The 18,953-nt window shown below is 41.4% G+C and overlaps 1 protein-coding gene across 1 annotated transcript in view; it reads right to left on the bottom strand.

Moving 5' to 3' along the window:
* The window catches only part of LOC133658144 (intraflagellar transport protein 80 homolog), a 97,592-nt gene that overhangs the window by 66,442 nt on the left and 12,197 nt on the right, over positions 1-18,953 (bottom strand). Inside the window, exons 4-5 of the mRNA XM_062059805.1 lie at positions 16,541-16,630; positions 16,328-16,465 (exon numbers count right to left, since the gene is read on the bottom strand). Of these exons, the coding sequence (XP_061915789.1) occupies positions 16,328-16,465; positions 16,541-16,630 (228 nt within the window). The remainder of the gene's footprint in view (positions 1-16,327; positions 16,466-16,540; positions 16,631-18,953) is intronic.

The raw sequence follows: 18,953 nt of genomic DNA, 5'->3' as shown, positions 1-18,953 counted from the left end.
TGACATGCGCAGAACCTAACATAAATGGAGAGGTGTGTTATTATTTGGACGAGTTCGCTCACTGCAGGTGCTGAAAAAGACTTCTACTGTTAACAAACAGGCTTGATGCTTTCTGCTTGTCCGACCTTATCATGGTATTTATTTATACTTTTTTCCTTCTGTTCACTACTTTTGTTTTACCTCTCTTTTTAAAATTTAGATGTTCTATTCTTTAATGGAGTGTTTTTCAACCACTGTGCCGCGGCACACAGATACAGTCTGGTGTGCCGTGGGGGATTATCTAATGTCACCTATTTGTGTTAAAAATATGTTTTGCAAACCAGTAATTGTAGTCTGTAAATGATGTGTTGTTGTTGAGTGTCGGTGCTGTCTAGAGCTCGGCAGAGTAAATAAATATAAATAAATGATAAATGGGTTATACTTGTATAGCGCTTTTCTACCTTCAAGGTACTCAAAGCGCTTTGACAGTATTTCCACATTCACCCATTCACACACACATTCACACACTGATGGCGGGAGCTGCCATGCAAGGCGCTAACCAGCAGCCATCAGGAGCAAGGGTGAAGTGTCTTGCCCAAGGACACAACGGACGTGACTAGGATGGTAGAAGGTGGGGATTGAACCCCAGTAACCAGCAACCCTCCGATTGCTGGCACGGCCACTCTACCAACTTCGCCACGCCGCCCCTAGTAATTATGTTATACTCTTCCATATCAGTAGGTGGCAGTTGGTAGCTAATTGCTTTGTAGATGTCAGAAACAGCGGGAGGCAGTGTGCAGGTAAAAAGGTGTCTAATGCCATCCATCCATCCATTTTCTACCGTTTATTCCCTTTTGGGGTCGCTGGAGCCTATCTCAGCTACAATCGGGCGGAAGGCGGGGTACACCCTGGACAAGTCGCCACCTCATCGCAGGGCCAACACAGATAGACAGACAACATTCACACTCATAGGCTTAAACCAAAAATAAACAAAAGGTGAGTGCCCCTAAGAAAAGGCATTGAAGCTTAGGGAAGGCTATGCAGAACCAAACTAAAACTGAACAGGCTACTAAGTAAACAAAAACAGAATGCTGGACGACAGCAAAGACTTACTGTGGAGCAAAGGCGGCGTCCACAATGTACATCCGAACATGACATGACGATCAACAATGTCCCCACAAAGAAGGATAAAAACAACTGAAATATTCTTGATTGCTAAAACAAAGTAGATGCGGGAAATATCGCTCAAAGGAAGACATGAAACTGCTAGAGGAAAATACCAAAAAAAGAGAAAAAAACACCAAAATAGGAGCGGAAGACAAGAACTAAAACACTACAAACAGGAAAACAGCAAAAAACTCAAAATAAGTCAGGGTGTGATGTGACAGGTGGTGACAGTACACCTACTTTGAGACAAGAGCTATAGTGATGCATGCTTGGTTATGCTTTAAAGTCATATCCAACAATTGCGACAACCACTTTTTACTGTCAACTGAGTTTTGTTTATTAATGATTTCTGCTGGTGGTGTGCCTCCGCATTTTTTCAACGCAAAAAATGTGCCTTGGCTCAAAAAAGGTTGAAAAACACTGGCTTAGACAAAGTAGAATTTCCTAACTTGATGTATTTTGACTGGGAAAAACAGTCCCCCACACACTTAAGGGAAAAATAACTTGTCATGATAACCAGCGCATTTGTAAAACCTAAAGACTGCGCCGTGTAAACGAATCATTAAATACCTCAACTAAACAGAACTTACATTTATGGCGTGGTCGTACAGTTAAACAGAACTTACATTTATGGCGTGGTCGTACAGTTAGTTGAGGGAGGGAAAGGGGGAGAAACAGTACATTGGAGGAAGGGAGGAGGTAGGGGCAGAATGGAGGATGGAGGGGAGATTGCCTGGCACAATGAGTCCTACTTGTTAGCCAGTGGCAGTGTCAGGGATGGTGACAGGGTCCAGACGCTAGACACCAGCTGCAAGCCCCTCGTAAATAGACTGCTGTCTCGCAAGCACATTTGCACGGCAGCGGCATGCAGGCACATGCGTGTACTATGGGAGGCACACAGACACTGACTTATTGTTTCTCCCCAAGCTTGTAAAAAAGGGACAGTGGACCTCTTTGTGTCCTGTCTTGTTAAAGCTCCGTGAAGAGAACGAAATGACACATACAAAACAACAACCAGATCCCGAATACATCCCAGCCGTCAGAGATTGAAAAGATTTCTGGCGACTCGAGTGCACGTTTACCTCAATATAAACTCCCTTGCGATAATAACCAGGAATAAGTATTGGGGGTAAGAGGAGAGTGGAGCTGGACGGGAGGTGAAGGGGTTAAACGTGCAGCGCTGATCTTGCTGAGCCAGCAGTCCTAGTTAAAGTGCAAGGTTTCATTGTATCAGATACAGAATGAAACTCCTTCCCATTAGTCACGCTAGTACTAACTGGAAAAAAAGTTTAGCATCTGCTTAACCCTTGCGAGGGCCCGGCAAACGCACAATGGCTCTCAAACAGGTCTGTGTTTGTGTAGGAACTCATAACCATCAGTTGTTGTGGCTGAATTCACACAATAGAAAAGGCACAAAGATGGACGGAGAGACTTACTATTTGTTCCCCTCCTAATTCCCACTCCTCCTCCTTCGGCAAGCCTCCCACGCCACGCTACAGTACACACTGTCTCAGAGGAGCTTTAAGGAGGAGAAGGCAAGCGTAGCCTTCTTCCTCCAGTTCTAGAAGGGTAGGGCCATAATCCCCCATCAAGATACACCAAAGTAAGGCAAATGGCACAACTGTCAAAGAATGGAACCGATCAACCACATAAACAAAGATATAATAAGGGGTGTAGGTGAACTGGATCACTGCAAAAAATAACCAATAAATAAATTTTTTAAATGATCTGTTTATAGTTTATATGTTACTCTCTGATATTTTGCTGGAGACTAGTCAAGAAGTATACGTAATAATATTTTATTAGAGCGTATCAAAACACGTGTTGGTATGTCAGACTTAGCCGTGTCTTGGTTTAACTCTTATCTCACTGACAGGATGCAGTGCGTCTCCCATAACAATGTGACCTTGGACTATGTCAAGGTAGCGTGCAGAGTTCCCCAGGGTTCGGTTCTTGGCCCTGCACTCTTTAGTATTTACATGCTGCCGCTAGGTGACATCATACGGTGTTAGCTTTCACTGTTATGCTGATGACACCCAACTCTACATGCCCCTAAAGCTGACCAACACGCCGGATTGTAGTCAGCTGGAGGCGTGTCTTAATGAAATTAAACAATGGATGTCCGCTAACTTTTTGCAACTCAACGAAAACGGAAATGCTGATTATCGGTCCTGCTAGACACCGACATCTATTTAATAATACCACCTTAACATTTGACAACCAAACAATTACACAAGGCGACTCGGTAAAGAATCTGGGTATTATCTTCCACCCAACTCTCTCGTTTGAGTCACACATTAAGTGTTACTAAAACGGCCTTCTTTCATCTCCGTAATATCGCAAAAATTTGTTCCATTTTGTCGACTAGCGACGCTGAGATCATTATTCATGCGTTCGTTACGTCTCGTCTCGATTACTGTAACGTATTATTTTCGGGTCTCCCTAGGTCTAGCATTAAAAGATTACAGTTGGTACAAAATGCGGCTGCTAGACTTTTGACAAAAACAAGAAAGTTTGATCATATTACGCCTATACTGGCTCACCTGCACTGGCTTCCTGTGCACTTAAGATGCGACTTTAAAGTTTTACTACTTACGTATAAAATACTACACGGTCTAGCTCCATCCTATCTTGCCGATTGTATTGTACCATATGTCCCGGCAAGAAATCTGCGTTCAAAGAACTCCGGCTTATTAGTGATTTCCAGAGCCCAAAAAAAGTCTGCGGGCTATAGTCCGTTTTCCATTCAGGCTCCAGTACTCTGGAATGCCCTCCCGGTAACAGTTAGAGATGCTACCTCAGTAGAAGCATTTAAGTCCCATCTTAAAACTCATTTGTATACTCTAGCCTTTAAATAGACCCCCTTTTTAGACCAGTTGATCTGCCGTTTCTTTTCTTCTCTCCTCTGCTCCCCTCTTTCTTGTGGAGGGGGAGTTGCATAGGTCCGGTGGCCATGGATGAAGTGCTGGCTGTCCAGAGTCGGGACCCCGGGTGGACCGCTAGCCTGTGCATCGGTTGGGGACATCTCTGCGCTGCTGACCCGTCTCCGTTCGGGACGGTTTCCTGCTGGCCCCACTATGGACTGGACTCTCGCTGATGTGTTGGATCCACTGTGGACTGGACTCTCACAATATTATGTCAGACCCACTTGACATCCATTGCTTTCGGTCTCCCCTATAGGGGGTGGGGGGGTACCCACATATGCAATCCTCTCCAAGGTTTCTCATAGTCATTCACATCGACGTCCCACTGGGGTGAGTTTTTCCCTGCCCGTATGTGGGCTCTGTACCGAGGATGTCGTTGTGGCTTGTGCAGCCCTTTGAGACACTTGTGATTTAGGGCTATATAAATAAACATTTATTGATTGATTGATTGACGTCTCGGGGGGGCTAAAGGTTGCGTCACTGCTGTTTGCAGATGATGTGGTCCTGATGGCACCTTCGGTTGGTGACCTTCAGCTCTCACTGGATCGGTTCGCAGCCGAGCATTCAGCCGCTGGAATGAGGATCAGCATCTCCAGATCTGAGGCCATGGTTCTCAGCAGGAAACCGATGGTTTGTACAGTCCAGGTAGAGAACGAGACTCTGTCCCAGGTGGAGGAGTTGAAGTATCTCGGGGTCTTGTTCACGAGTGAGGGAAAGATGGAGGAGGAAATCAGCCGGAGAATGGGAGCAGCTGGGGCAGTATTGCAGTATCTCTGCCGCACTGTTGTGACCAAACGAGAGCTGAGCCAGAAGGCAAAGCTCTCGGTCTACCGAGCTATCTACATTCCTACTCTCACCTATGGTCATGAAGTGTGGGTCATGACCGAAAGAATAAGATCGCGGATACAAGCGGCCGAAATGAGTTTCCTCAGAACGGTGGCTGGCATCTCCCTTAGAGATAGGGTGAGAAGTTCAGTCACCCGAAAGAGACATCTCCTCTCTGGCCTGGGAACACTTCGGGATTCCCCAGGAGAAAGTTGCTAATGTTGCTCTGGAGAGGGAAGTCTGGGGGTCTCTGCTGGAGCTGTTGTCCCCCCGAACCAATTCCTGATAAGCGGTTGAAGATGGATGGATGGATGGATGGATAGTCAAGAAGTTTGAACCAAGCTGCTCTCATTTGAATGAGTTCATCAGCTCAAAACAACTTACTACAACCAAGAGGTGAGCCGACTTTCTGTCGACATGATTGGATTATGATTCTGGGTGCTACGATTGGAAAGTTCAACAATCATTACGATTATGACCAAACGAGAGCTGAGCCAGAAGCCAAAGCTCTCGGTCTACCGAGCTATCTACATTCCTACTCTCACCTATGGTCATGAAGTGTGGGTCATGACCGAAAGAATAAGATCGCGGATACAAGCGGCCGAAATGAGTTTCCTCAGAACGGTGGCTGGCATCTCCCTTAGAGATAGGGTGAGAAGTTCAGTCACCCGAAAGAGACATCTCCTCTCTGGCCTGGGAACACTTCGGGATTCCCCAGGAGAAAGTTGCTAATGTTGCTCTGGAGAGGGAAGTCTGGGGGTCTCTGCTGGAGCTGTTGTCCCCCCGAACCAATTCCTGATAAGCGGTTGAAGATGGATGGATGGATGGATGGATAGTCAAGAAGTTTGAACCAAGCTGCTCTCATTTGAATGAGTTCATCAGCTCAAAACAACTTACTACAACCAAGAGGTGAGCCGACTTTCTGTCGACATGATTGGATTATGATTCTGGGTGCTACGATTGGAAAGTTCAACAATCATTACGATTATCACAATTATTGATGGATCTTTTTTCACAAGGGAATTATTTTATTTGTCACCGATTCTGTTCATAACTTTTATGGACAGAATTTCTAGGCGCAGTCAAGGCGTTGAGGGGATCTGGTTTGGTGGCTGCAGGATTAGGTCTCTGCTTTTTGCAGATGATGTGGTCCTGATGGCTTCATCTGGCCAGGATCTTCAGCTCTTACTGGATCGGTTCGCAGCTGAGTGTGAAGCGACTAGGATGAGAATCAGCACCTCCAAGTCCGAGTCCATGGTTCTCGCCCGGAAAAGGGTGGAATGCCATCTCCGGATTAAGGAGGAGACTCTGCCCCAAGTGGAGGAGTTCAAGTACCTCGGAGTCTTGTTCACGAGTGAGGGAAGAGTGGATGGTGAGATCGACAGGCGGATCGGTGCGGCGTCTTCAGTAATGCGGACGCTGTATCGATCCGTTGTGGTGAAGAAGGAGCTGAGCCGGAAGGCAAAGCTCTCAATTTACCGGTCAATCTACGTTCCCATCCTCACCTATGGTCATGAGCTTTGGGTTATGACCAAAAGGACAAGATTACGGGTAGAAGCGGCCGAAATGAGTTTCCTCCGCCGGGTGGCGGGTCTCTCCCTTAGAGATAGGGTGAGAAGCTCTGCCATCCGGGGGGAGCTCAAAGTAAAGCCGCTGCTCCTCCACATGGAGAGGAGCCAGATGAGGTGGTTCGGGCATCTGGTCAGGATGCCACCCGAACGCCTCCCTGGGGAGGTGTTTAGGGCACGTCCAACCTGTAGGAGGCCACAGGGAAGACCCAGGACACGTTGGGAAGACTATGTCTCCCGGCTGGCCTGGGAACGCCTCGGGATCCCCCGGGAGGAGCTGGACGAAGTGGCTGGGGAGACGGAAGTCTGGGTTTCCCTGCTTAGGCTGCTTCCCCTGCGACCCGACCTCGGATAAGCGGAAGAAGATGGATGGATGGCTGGATGGATGATTTTATTTTTAAGAATCCGTCAAAACATTTAACGAGAAACATTTACCTCCATTATCTTTTATTTGTATCCTCCACGATCCAACACACTTGCCACAATTTTTTTTAAATTATTACATTAAGTGCAAGCATAAAGTGCCTTTAGAAACAAGACTTCTTTTAACCAAAATTATTGCTTGTACTACATTCTATTTTATCGTGTCCTGGGCATGACGTTAAAGTGCATCCGGCAGTGGAGGTTCTTGGGGCACTAGGAGGTTAACCCCTTTACTACTGTTACCCCAGGTGGCCCTTGGCAAAGGCCTAGTACCTGTTTGCCCCCTAGCCAGGGATACGGTGAAGACCTCAACGGCGGAGCAGGCGGAAGACGGTAGATTTAAGAACTACCACAACGGCTGTGATGGCGGGAGAAGGCTGCAGCAGAAAAGGGTCCCCAGTCATCTTGGACTCCATGCCACTGGACCCTGACCCGTTTCTGTCAAGGATCGTGTGGTGACTGTCCGTGGTTATTTACAGCTAGAATTCACCAACTTGAGTATTTCATATATATTTCATATATATATATATATATATATATATATATATATATATATATATATATATATATATATATATATATATATATATATATATATATATATATATATATATATATATGTATGAAATACTTGACTTTCAGTTAATTCTAGCTATATATATATATATATATATATATATATATATATATATATATATATATATATAGCTAGAATTAACTGATATATATATATATATATATATATATATATATATATATATATATATATATATATATATATATATATATATATATATATATATATATATATATATATATATATATATATTTATATATATTTATTTTATTTACATAGAAAAAAAAAATTACTTGAATTTCAGTGTTCCAGTGGCTATCCATTAGATGGCAGTATTGTCCTGTTTAACTTCTCCGTTCATGATGAGTATATCATTTCGGCCGCCATGCCTGTAATTTCCTCGTTCTTCTGCTTCGTCTCCTTGTTGTGTGCGCAGTTGTGCACTCTATAAAAGCCCTAGATGTTATGACGTCATTGGGTAGGCAAGCTGTTTTATATTGTGGGAAAGCGGACGTGAGAACAGGCTGTCCCCACTCAGTCTCAGGTCCGCATTGAGCTGGAGGAGGCGTGGCCTCCTCCAGCTCCGGCTGAATACCGGGAGTTTGTCGGGAGAAAATCTCTGCCCGGAGGTTGTCGGGAGAGGCGCTGAATATCGGGATTCTCCCGCTAAAAACGGGAGGGTTGGCAAGTATGCGATGCACGTAAGGATGGATGTATTGGATTCAGCTCACTTGACTGTAATCCCCCCCCCCCCCCTCACTACCGCACATCTGATGCAGCAATCTGTCGTGACGTCTGAATGCAAACCTATTTTTTCACAATATGAACAACAGTTTGTAGAATCCTGCCTCTTGGCCCATATCAGCTGGGATAGGCTCCAGCTTGCTCCTTGCGACACTGAACAGGGTATGAAAAATGAAGTGCATCCCTGATAGTTCAGATTTTCTTTAGAACATGACAGTACATGTTGGAGTTGATATCACAGCACCGGCAGCACTCATGCAGCCCCAGGAGAGTGTGGACAACTCGGGTTTCAGACAATCTCCTGAATGACTGGTCAGCAGCCCCATACTTGACGACAGGGCGCCATGTTGGACGACAGTTTGGCGCAGCTGCTAAGCGACACTGAACTACCTCATTAGACATTTCTTTTAATCGAAGAGTGTTTTGCCTTGTAAACATGCCATCGCCAAAAATGTGGGAATCATTTGCAGTGCATCCAAAAAAATGATGGAAAGTAAAAGTTAACCGGAAAGTGTCAATGAATGAATGAATGAATGAATGACAACAATATCTGCTAGAACACAGGTGTCAGTGTCCACAGGCAAGAAGGAAGCCCTTGCTCCAGAAGCCACACCTTCAATTTGCTGCTGATCACATGGACAAAGATAAGACCTTCTGGAGGAAAGTTCTGTGGTCAGCTAAAACAAAAATGGAGCTGTTTGGCCACAATACCCAGCAATATGTTTGGAGGAGAAAAGGTGAGGCCTTTAATCCCAGAAACATCATGCCTACCGTCAAGCATGGTGGTGGTAATATTATCTTCTGGGCCTGTTTTGCTGCCAATGGAACTGGTGCTTTAAACAGGACAATTAAAAAGGAGGATTACCTCCAAATTCTTCAGGACAAGCTAAAATCCTCAGCCCGGAGGTTGGGTCTTGGGCGCAGTTGGGTGTTCCAACAGGACAATGACCCCAAACACACCTCAAAAGTGGTAAAGGAATGGCTAAATCAGGCTAGAATGAAAGTTTTAGAATGGCCTTCCCAAAGTCCTGACTTAAAGGTGTGGACAATGCTGAAGAAACAAGTCCATGTCAGAAAACCAACATATTTAGCTGAACTGCACCAAATTTTGGCTACCAAAAGCGCCTTATTGCAGGTAAACTTGCCAAGGGACATGTAAGCAAATATTAACATTGCTGTATGTATACTTTTGACCCTCACATTTTTAGTAGAGCCATAATAAATTCATAAAAGAAGCAAACTTCATGAATGTTTTCTGTGAGCAACAAGTATGTGCTCCAATCACTACATCACAAAAAAATAAGACTTGTAGAAATGATTGGAAACTCAAGACAGCCATGACATGAAGTTCTTTACAAGTGTATGTACACTTTTGACCCCCACTGTATACAAGTATACATATATATATATACACACATATATACAAACCCCAAAAGCAGTGAAGTTGTCACGTTGTGTAAATGGTAAATTAAAACAGAATACAATGATTTGCAAATCCTTTTCAACTTATATTCAATTGTATAAACTGCAAAGACAAGATATTTATGCTTTGAACTAAAAAACTTGATTGTTTTTTGCAAATAATCATTATCTTATTTAATCTAATGGCAGCCACACAGTGCAAAAAAGTTGGCACAAGGGCATGTTCACCACTGTGTTACATGGCCTTTCCTTTTAACAACACTCAGTAAATGTTTGGGAACTGAGGAGACACATTTTTGAAGCTTCTCAGGTGGAATTCTTTCCCATTCTTGCTTGATGTACAGCTTAAGTTGTTCAACAGTCCGGGGGTCTCCCTTCTGCTATTTTAGGTGCCACACATTTTCAATGTCTGGACTACAGGCAGGCCAGTCTAGTACCCGCACTCTTTCACTACGAAGCCACGCTGTTGTAACACGTGGCTTGGCATTGTCTTGCTGAAATAAGCAGGGGCGTCCATGGTAACGTTGCTTGGATGGCAACATATGTTGCTCCAAAAGCTGTATGTACCTTTCAGCATTAATGGCGCCTTCACAGATGTGTAAGTTACCCATGTCTCGGACACTAATACACCCCCATACCATCACACATGCTGGCTTTTACACTTTGCGCCTATAACAGTCCGGATGGTTCTTTTCCTCTTTGGTCCGGAGGACACGACGTCCACAGTTTCCAAAATCAATTTGAAATGTGGACTCGTCAGACCACAGAACACTTTTCCACTTTGCATCAGTCCATCTTAGATGAGCTCGGGCCCAGCGAAGCCGGCTGCGCTTCTGGGTGTTGTTGATAAATGGCTTTGGCTTTGCATAGTAGAGTTTTAACTTGCACTTACAGATGTAGCGACCAACTGTAGTTACTGACAGTGGGTTTCTGAAGTGTTCCTGAGCCCATGTGGTGATATCCTTTACACACTGATGTCGAAGATCACAGGCATTCAATGTTGGTTTTGGGCCTTACGTGCAGTGATTTTTCCAGATTCTCTGAACCATTTGATGATATTACGGAGCGTAGATGGTGAAATCCCTCAATTCCTGGCAATAGCTGCTTGAGAAATGTTGTTCTTAAACAATTTGCTCAGGCATTTGTTGACAAAGTGGTGACCCTCGCCGCGTCCTTGTTTGTGAATGACTGAGCATTTCATGGAAGCTGCTTTTATACCCAATCATGGCACCCACCTGTTCCCAATTAGCCTGTTCACCTGTGGGATGTTCCAAATAAGTCTTTGATGAGCATTCCTCAACTTTCTCAGTCTTTTTTGCCACTTGGGCCAGCTTTTTTGAAACATGTCCCTGGCATCAAATTCCAAATGAGCTAATATTTGCAAAAATTAACAGAGTTTTCCAGTTTGAACGTTAAATATCTTGTCTTTGCAGTCTATTCAATTGAATATAAGTTGAAAAGGATTTGCAAATCATTGTATTCTCTTTTTATTTACCATTTACACAACGTGACAACTTCACTGCTTTTGCGGTTTGTACATACATACATACTGTACGTACATACACTACCGTTCAAAAGTTTGGGGTCACATTGAAATGTCCTTATTTTTGAAGGAAAAGCACTGTACTTTTCAATGAAGATAACTTTGAACTAGTCTTAACTTGAAAGAAATACACTCTATACATTGCTAATGTGGTAAATGACTATTCTAGCTGCAAATGTCTGCTTTTTGGTGCAATATCTACATAGGTGTATAAAGGCCCATTTCCAGCAACTATCACTCCAGTGTTCTAATGGTACAATGTGTTTGCTCATTGGCTCAGAAGGCTAATTGATGATTAGAAAACCCTTGTGCAATCATGTCCACACATCTGAAAACACTTTAGCTCGTTACAGAAGCTACAAAACTGACCTTCCTTTGAGCAGATTGAGTTTCTGGAGCATCACATTTGTGGGGTCAATTAAACGCGAAAATAGCCAGAAAAAGAGAACTTTCATCTGAAACTCGACAGTCTATTCTTGTTCTTAGAAATGAAGGCTATTCCACTAAATTGTTTGGGTGACCCCAAACTTTTGAACGGTAGTGTACATACACATCATCTCAGCTCCAAAGCCATGGCAAGTTTTTCTCTGGACAAGACAATTTTAACTTCAATCGCCATGAAACGACATCATTGGAGCGAACGCCGAGCGCGCTTTGCTGCTTGGAGTTAAGTGCATCGAAAACATAACATGTAGATTATTACTCAAACTGCTTTAGTAAAATGGAATACGAGCTCAGCAAAAACAAATACGGTAGAGAAGAAATCTAAAGTCACTTTTATTGGAGATATTCGTCAAATCTTGTCAAGTTTTTTCTTCAACGTCCGGTTGGTGGCTTCACAATAAGAGTGCTACGCTTCACCTCCGGTCTAACCAACAAAACAGCAAATAAATCGTGTTACAATATGATCATGCAGTGAGTGACCTTCTGTGATATTTCTACCGAAATAAACATTTTCTGGCAGACTGAAATGACGTGTATTGTAATGGCAGTGGCAATATGAAGGAGGAAGACTCTTTGAACAAACTTGTCTTCTTCGCTACCATTGAGACTAAGTTTTATACTGCAGGCATGCCTGCCACTGCCCTCTGCAGACCACATCTGGTCATTACGGTTCACTGCACAATATTACTATGGCTCAGGTATATTCGTTTAAAAGCATGTTCTGATAGTCCGCAGTTGCAGAATGTTTAACAGGCTGAATATTACGTTTTATTAGTAAGTAGGTAGAGAAGGTCAAACATTGTCCTGCAGAGATATGAAGGCCATTAACTTGCACTATGTAGAAGTTTGGGGCAATAATTACATAAACGCACTAAATGCACTCATCACCCTGCAGAAGAAAGCAATAAGGGTCATGCACAGGGCAGGATATAAGGATCACACACATACATTTTTATCACAGTCAAAACTACTTGAAATGTAAAGATCTTGTCGTTGTGGCATGTGCAGCCCTTTGAGACACGTGATTTAGGGCTATATAAGTAAACACCGATTGATTGATGATCGATTGAAAATACAAACAGTACAAATTAATGTATGGTTTAAATTTTTTGTGTGTTTTCATTGTGTAATATTTTTTTCTATGTCTTACTGTAATCTTATCAAGATGATTTCCTAGATTCCATTTCTTGTCCTTTGCTTTGTTTTTAACATGTCCAAAAAAGGTACTACTACTAACTTGTACTACATTTAAAGTACAGAATATCAGAAACATTTAATCATGTAGAAAAAATATCACCTAACATCTTAGACAATCAAAGCATGATCGTAACAATCCACATTGTGTGGACTCGTCAGACCACATAATATATATATATTTATGTATATATATATATGTGTATATGTCTATGTATGTATATATATATATATATATATATATATATATATATATATATATATATATATATATATATGTGTATATGTCTATGTATATATATATGTATATATATATATATATATATATATATATATATATATATATATATATATATATATATATATATATATATATATATATACAGTGGGGCAAAAAAGTATTTAGTCAGCCACCCATTGATTGTCAATGGGTGGCTGACTAAATACTTTTTTGCCCCACTGTGTATATATATATATATATATATATATATATATATATATATATATATATATATATATATATATATATATATATACACACACATATATATGTATATACATAAATATACATACATATATACATACATACAGTACATACAAGTGTATATACATACATGCATACATGTATATATATATATACATACATACATATATGTACATACTTAATATACATATACACACATGTATATATATATATATATATATATATATATATATATATATATATATATATATATATATATATATATATATATATATATATATATATATATATATATATATATATATATATATATATATATATATACACTACCGTTCAAAAGTTTGGGGTCACCCAAACAATTTAGTGTAATAGCCTTCATTTCTAAGAACAAGAATAGACTGTCGAGTTTCAGATGAAAGTTCTCTTTTTCTGGCCATTTTGAGCGTTTAATTGAGCCCACAAATGTGATGCTCCAGAAACTCAATCTGCTCAAAGGAAGGTCAGTTTTGTAGCTTCTGTAACGAGCTAAAGTGTTTTCAGATGTGTGAACATGATTGCACGAGGGTTTTCTAATCATCAATTAGCCTTCTGAGCCAATGAGCAAACACATTGTACCATTAGAACACTGGAGTGATAGTTGCTGGAAATGGGCCTCTATACACCTATGTAGATATTGCACCAAAAAGCAGACATTTGCAGCTAGAATAGTCATTTACCACATTAGCAATGTATAGAGTGTATTTCTTTCAAGTTAAGACTAGTTTAAAGTTATCTTCATTGAAAAGTACAGTGCTTTTCCTTCAAAAATAAGGACTTTTCAATGTGACCCCAAACTTTTGAACGGTAGTGTATATATATATACACACACATATCAATACATTTATATATACATCAGTGTTTCCCATAAACTGCCAAGATACCTGTGGCGGTGGAGGCGTGGTTATGGGCGTGGTCAGCATGACATCATCGAGTAATTTGCATAATTTACTACAATTATATGATTTTCTCTAAAAAGGCTCAAAAATGTATACTTACTAATTAATAATAACAGTTTTGTTTTAAACGTCCATCCATCCATCCATCCATCCATTTTACAACACTTTATGTACATATTTATATACAGATTTGAACAATAAGTTATTCACTGAAATATATTTATTAATTGTGGTCCTTACAAAAAATATATCTTATAAAATATAAAAGCTAAAATGTCTCTTAAAGCTCTGCCCCTTTAATTAGTGCATACTAAATAATTTAACTTTAGCCTACTACTACAACCATATTATTTACCAGCAACATAAAGTGAAACAGAGGCAGAGGTGTCCTGCCACAGTCAGTAACTAATAAACAGAAAACAGTAGTGGTCAAATACAAATAAGGCAACAAGAGAAGTATCCTACACTTCTCTTTTGTAAAGTAAATCTGAACAGCCTATATGGGCATCTACATCAACTATATGATTTGCCTGAGAAGCTGGACAGGACAAAAAAATAAAAAAAAAAATAATAATAATAAAAACATTTTTATTTGTGGCGGACGTAATTATTTCGTGGCGGGCCGCCACAAATAAATGAATGTGTGGGAAACACTGTACATACATACATTAGGAGCCTAGTCTAGAGCAGTGTTTTTCAACCTTTTTTGAGCCAAGGCACATTTTTTGCGTTGAAAAAATGCGGAGGCACACCACCAGCAGAAATCATTAAAAAAACGAAACTCAGTTGACAGTAAAAATTTGTAGTCGCAATTGTTGGATATGACTTTAAAGCATAACCAAGCATGCATCACTATAGCTCTTGTCTCAAAGTAGGTGTACTGTCACCACCTGTCACATCACACCGTGACTTATTTGGACTTTTTTGCTGTTTTCCTGTGTGTAGTGTTTTACTTCTTGTCTTGTGCTCCTATTTTGGTGGCTTCTTCTCTGTTTTTGGTATTTTCCTGTAGCAGTTTCATGTCTTCCTTTGAGCGATATTTCCTGCATCTACTTTGTTTTAGCAATGAAGAATATTTCAGTTGTATTTATCCTTCTTTGTGGGGACATTGTCAATTGTCACGTCATGTTCGGATGTACGTTGTGGACGCCTTCTTTGCTCTGCAGTAAGTCTTTGCTGTCGTCCAGCATTCTGATTTTGTTTACTCTGTAGCCAGTTCTGTTTTAGTTCCGTTCTGCATAGCCTTCCCTAAGCTTCATTGCCTTTTGTTAGCGGCACTCACCTTTTGTTTATTTTTGGTTGAAGCATTAGACACAATTTTACCTGCACACTGCCTCCCGCTGTTTCCCACATCTACAAAGCAATTAGCTACCTGCTGCCACCTACTGATATGGAAGAGTATTACACGGTTACTCTGCCGAGCTCCAGACAGCACCGACACTCAACAACAACACATCATTTGCAGACTATAATTACTGCTTTGCTAAAATATTTTTAACCCAAGTAGGTGAAATTAGATAATCTCCCACGACACACCAGACTGTATCTAGTGTGCCGTGGCACAGTGGTTGAAAAACACTCGTCTAGACTGTATTTTTTTTACTCATCCTTCTCCAGCGTTGACCTTTTTCCCATCTTTTACGGGGCGCCTTGTGGCGACCCATCAGCTTTCCTGTTCTGTAACCCTGTACACTGTTTGTCTAATCTTGAACGGGTTTGGGCTGAAAACAAAGTTTCGTTGTACTTGTGCAATGACGATAAAGACCCACCTACCATATAGTTTAGTACTGAAGTATGAAGTACTACATTTCCAAAATGTGATCTTGAACCAAATAAAACTGTGATGTGTTTGGCATGCAGGAAAATAATAAAATGAATGATGGAATACACATGTCAATATCAGTTTCTATTGTTTCATCTTATTAACAACCAAAGCCCTTCCAGACATGACTAATGTTTGTGTCATAAAAAAAACTCCCTTAATCATCAAAACACCTCGAGTGCTGTGGAAAAGATGAAGTTCAGTGTATGACTGCCCCATTGCCAGTTACTGAGGGAGTGTTTTCTATTAGATTGGTAGTAAATGAGCTGTTCTTACCCCGGTCTTGTCACAGAGTCGCAGCGTGTTGAAGGAGCCCACTGCAAACACTTCTCCATCTGGAGCCCAGGACAGGGAGGTGACGGGGTAGTCATGTGACAGAGAGCAATAAAGCAGGCGGCCGAAGCTGTCCCACACCTGTGGACGAGGCACACGGGACATTTTTTGAAGGTGCGACTACAAAAAGCCGCGCACACCAAAAACGCTGCTTACTTTATATTTACAGTCCTCTCCTCCTGACAGTATGAGGTCATTGACTGAGTTCCAGTCCACCTTCAGGATGACCCCGTCGTGTGCCTTCCACTGGGGAGAGACGGAGACAACTCAGTAATACACAAGTCTTCAACACCATTCTTGCGAAAGAGCACACAAAAATGATTTTATATTGCTTGTATTCAGTGATGTGACTTCTTCCCGGAAGTGAAAACCAGTGGTGGTCAACCAAGCCAAAATGGCTTTTGTACAGCAAGGAAGTATGCAAGGGGCTTAGATCTTCCTGCAAAAAGCAGATACGAGCATGGAATGGATCCACCATCCCTATACTTTGTCAAAAAAGATTTGTCAAGTGATATCAAAGTAGGGCTGGGCGATATATCGATATACTGGATATATCGCGGGTTTGTCTCTGTGCGATATAGAAAATGACGATATGGTGATATTGGAGTATAAGTTCTCACACAGTTGCTTTTAGCTGCGGGCATTACACTACAGGCATTTCTCACTCTTTCTTGTCTCTCCTTCTCAATAAAACAAGCGCACCTTCTTACATACTGTCGCATACGTATACGCCCTCGCGGAGCAGAGAGGTAATGGGTAACGTTAGCTGTGGTCCGAGTGGTAATACTCAAATGAACAAATGAAGGAATAATTAATTCCAAGAAAAACAGCAGGGGGTCCATCGTCTGGCGGTGGTTTGGCTTCAAGCGGGAAGATGTTGCACAGACAACCGTAATTTGTCAAGTGTGGGGCAAAAGCGTTGCTACAAAAAGTAGCATTACTGCTAATATGTAGCATCATTTGAAAAGTCACCCGCTAGAGAATGAAGAGTGCTTGAAACTCCGCATGTCAACATCTCCGTTCGGTGCCACACCAACAGAATGCCGAAGCAACCATTTCCACATCAACACCGTATGAAAAAAAATAGTCAACAACAGAAGGAGGATAACGTCCGCAGGAACCTACCACATAGCGAAGGACATACACTATTTGATTAAATATGCATAATTTTTGCTTGGGTAAGGTCGCACTTCATGATTTAACTTTGCGTCTACTGCCGTGTTTGTTGTTGTTGTTGTTGTTGCACGCGCCGTTTACGTTTTTCCCCGTCTTTATCAAAATATAACTCTCAACGTTGTGCATGTCCTTTATAATTGCTGCCTTTGGTAAAAGCTTAACTCGGGGCGGTATAGCTCGGTTGGTAGAGTGGCTGTGCCAGCAACTTGAGGGTTCCAGGTTCGATCCCCGCTTCCGCCATCCTAGTCACTGCCGTTGTGTCCTTGGGCAAGAGACTTTACCCACCTGCTCCCAGTGCCACCCACACTGGTTTAAATGTAACTTACAGTAGATATTGGGTTTCACTATGTAAAGCGCTTTGAGTCACTAGAGAAAAGCGCTATATAAATATAATTCACTTCACAACTCTTTTAGCTTTTGCTCACATTTGCTTTCTTTTATTTAGATTTGCCGAGTTGGTGCTTCACGAAACACTTGTAGAGAAAATGTGTTTAAGAAATACAAATAATATCAAGATAATACTTAAATGGGAAACACTAAACCAGTGTTTTTCAACCACTGTGCCGCAGCACACTGGTGTGCCATGAGATACAGTTTTGTGTGCCATGGGAGATTATGTCATTTCACCTAATGGGGTAAAAATGTAATACTCTTCCATATCAGTAGGTGGCAGCAGGTAGCTAATTGCTTTGTCGTGATCATAAGATGCAGGCGACAGCGGGAGGCACCGTGCAGGTAAAAAGGTGTCTAATGCTTAAACAAAAAGTAAACAACAGATGAGTGCCCCTAAGAAAAGGCATTGAAGCTTAGGGAAGGCTATGCAGAACGAAACTAAAACTGAACTGGCTACAAAGTTAAAAAAAAAAAAAAAACAGAATGCTGGACGACAGCAAAGACTTACAGCGTGTGGAGCAGAGAAGGCGTCCACAAAGTACTTCCTCCATGACATGACAATCAACAATGTCCACACAAAGAAGGATAGCAACAACTTAAATATTCTCGATTGCTAAAACAAAGCAGGTGAGGAAATAGCGCTCAGGGAAGAAATTAAACTGCTACAGGAAAATACCAACAAAACAGGAAAACCTACCAAAAGACAAGAAGTAAAACACTACACATAGGAAAACACAAAAAAACTCTAAATAAGTCAGGGCGTGATGTGACAGGTGGTGACAGTACACCTACTTTGAGACAAGAGCTTGGTTATGGTTTAAATTCATATCCAATACTTCCGAGAACAACTTTTTACGGTCAATATCGGCTGCTGACTTTCATTTTTAATGTTTTCTGTTGGAAAAAAAAGAAAAAAAATGTGCCTAGGCTCAAAAAATGTTGAAAAACACTGCACTAAATGTTAAAATTATATCAAACAAACCTTTAACGGAGGGATCAC

The sequence above is a fragment of the Entelurus aequoreus genome, linkage group LG10 (assembly GCF_033978785.1).
Source record: "Entelurus aequoreus isolate RoL-2023_Sb linkage group LG10, RoL_Eaeq_v1.1, whole genome shotgun sequence".
Lineage (NCBI taxonomy): Eukaryota > Metazoa > Chordata > Actinopteri > Syngnathiformes > Syngnathidae > Entelurus > Entelurus aequoreus.
The sequence above is the reverse complement of the archived record's forward strand: the minus strand, read 5'-3'. Positions and strand labels throughout refer to the sequence as shown.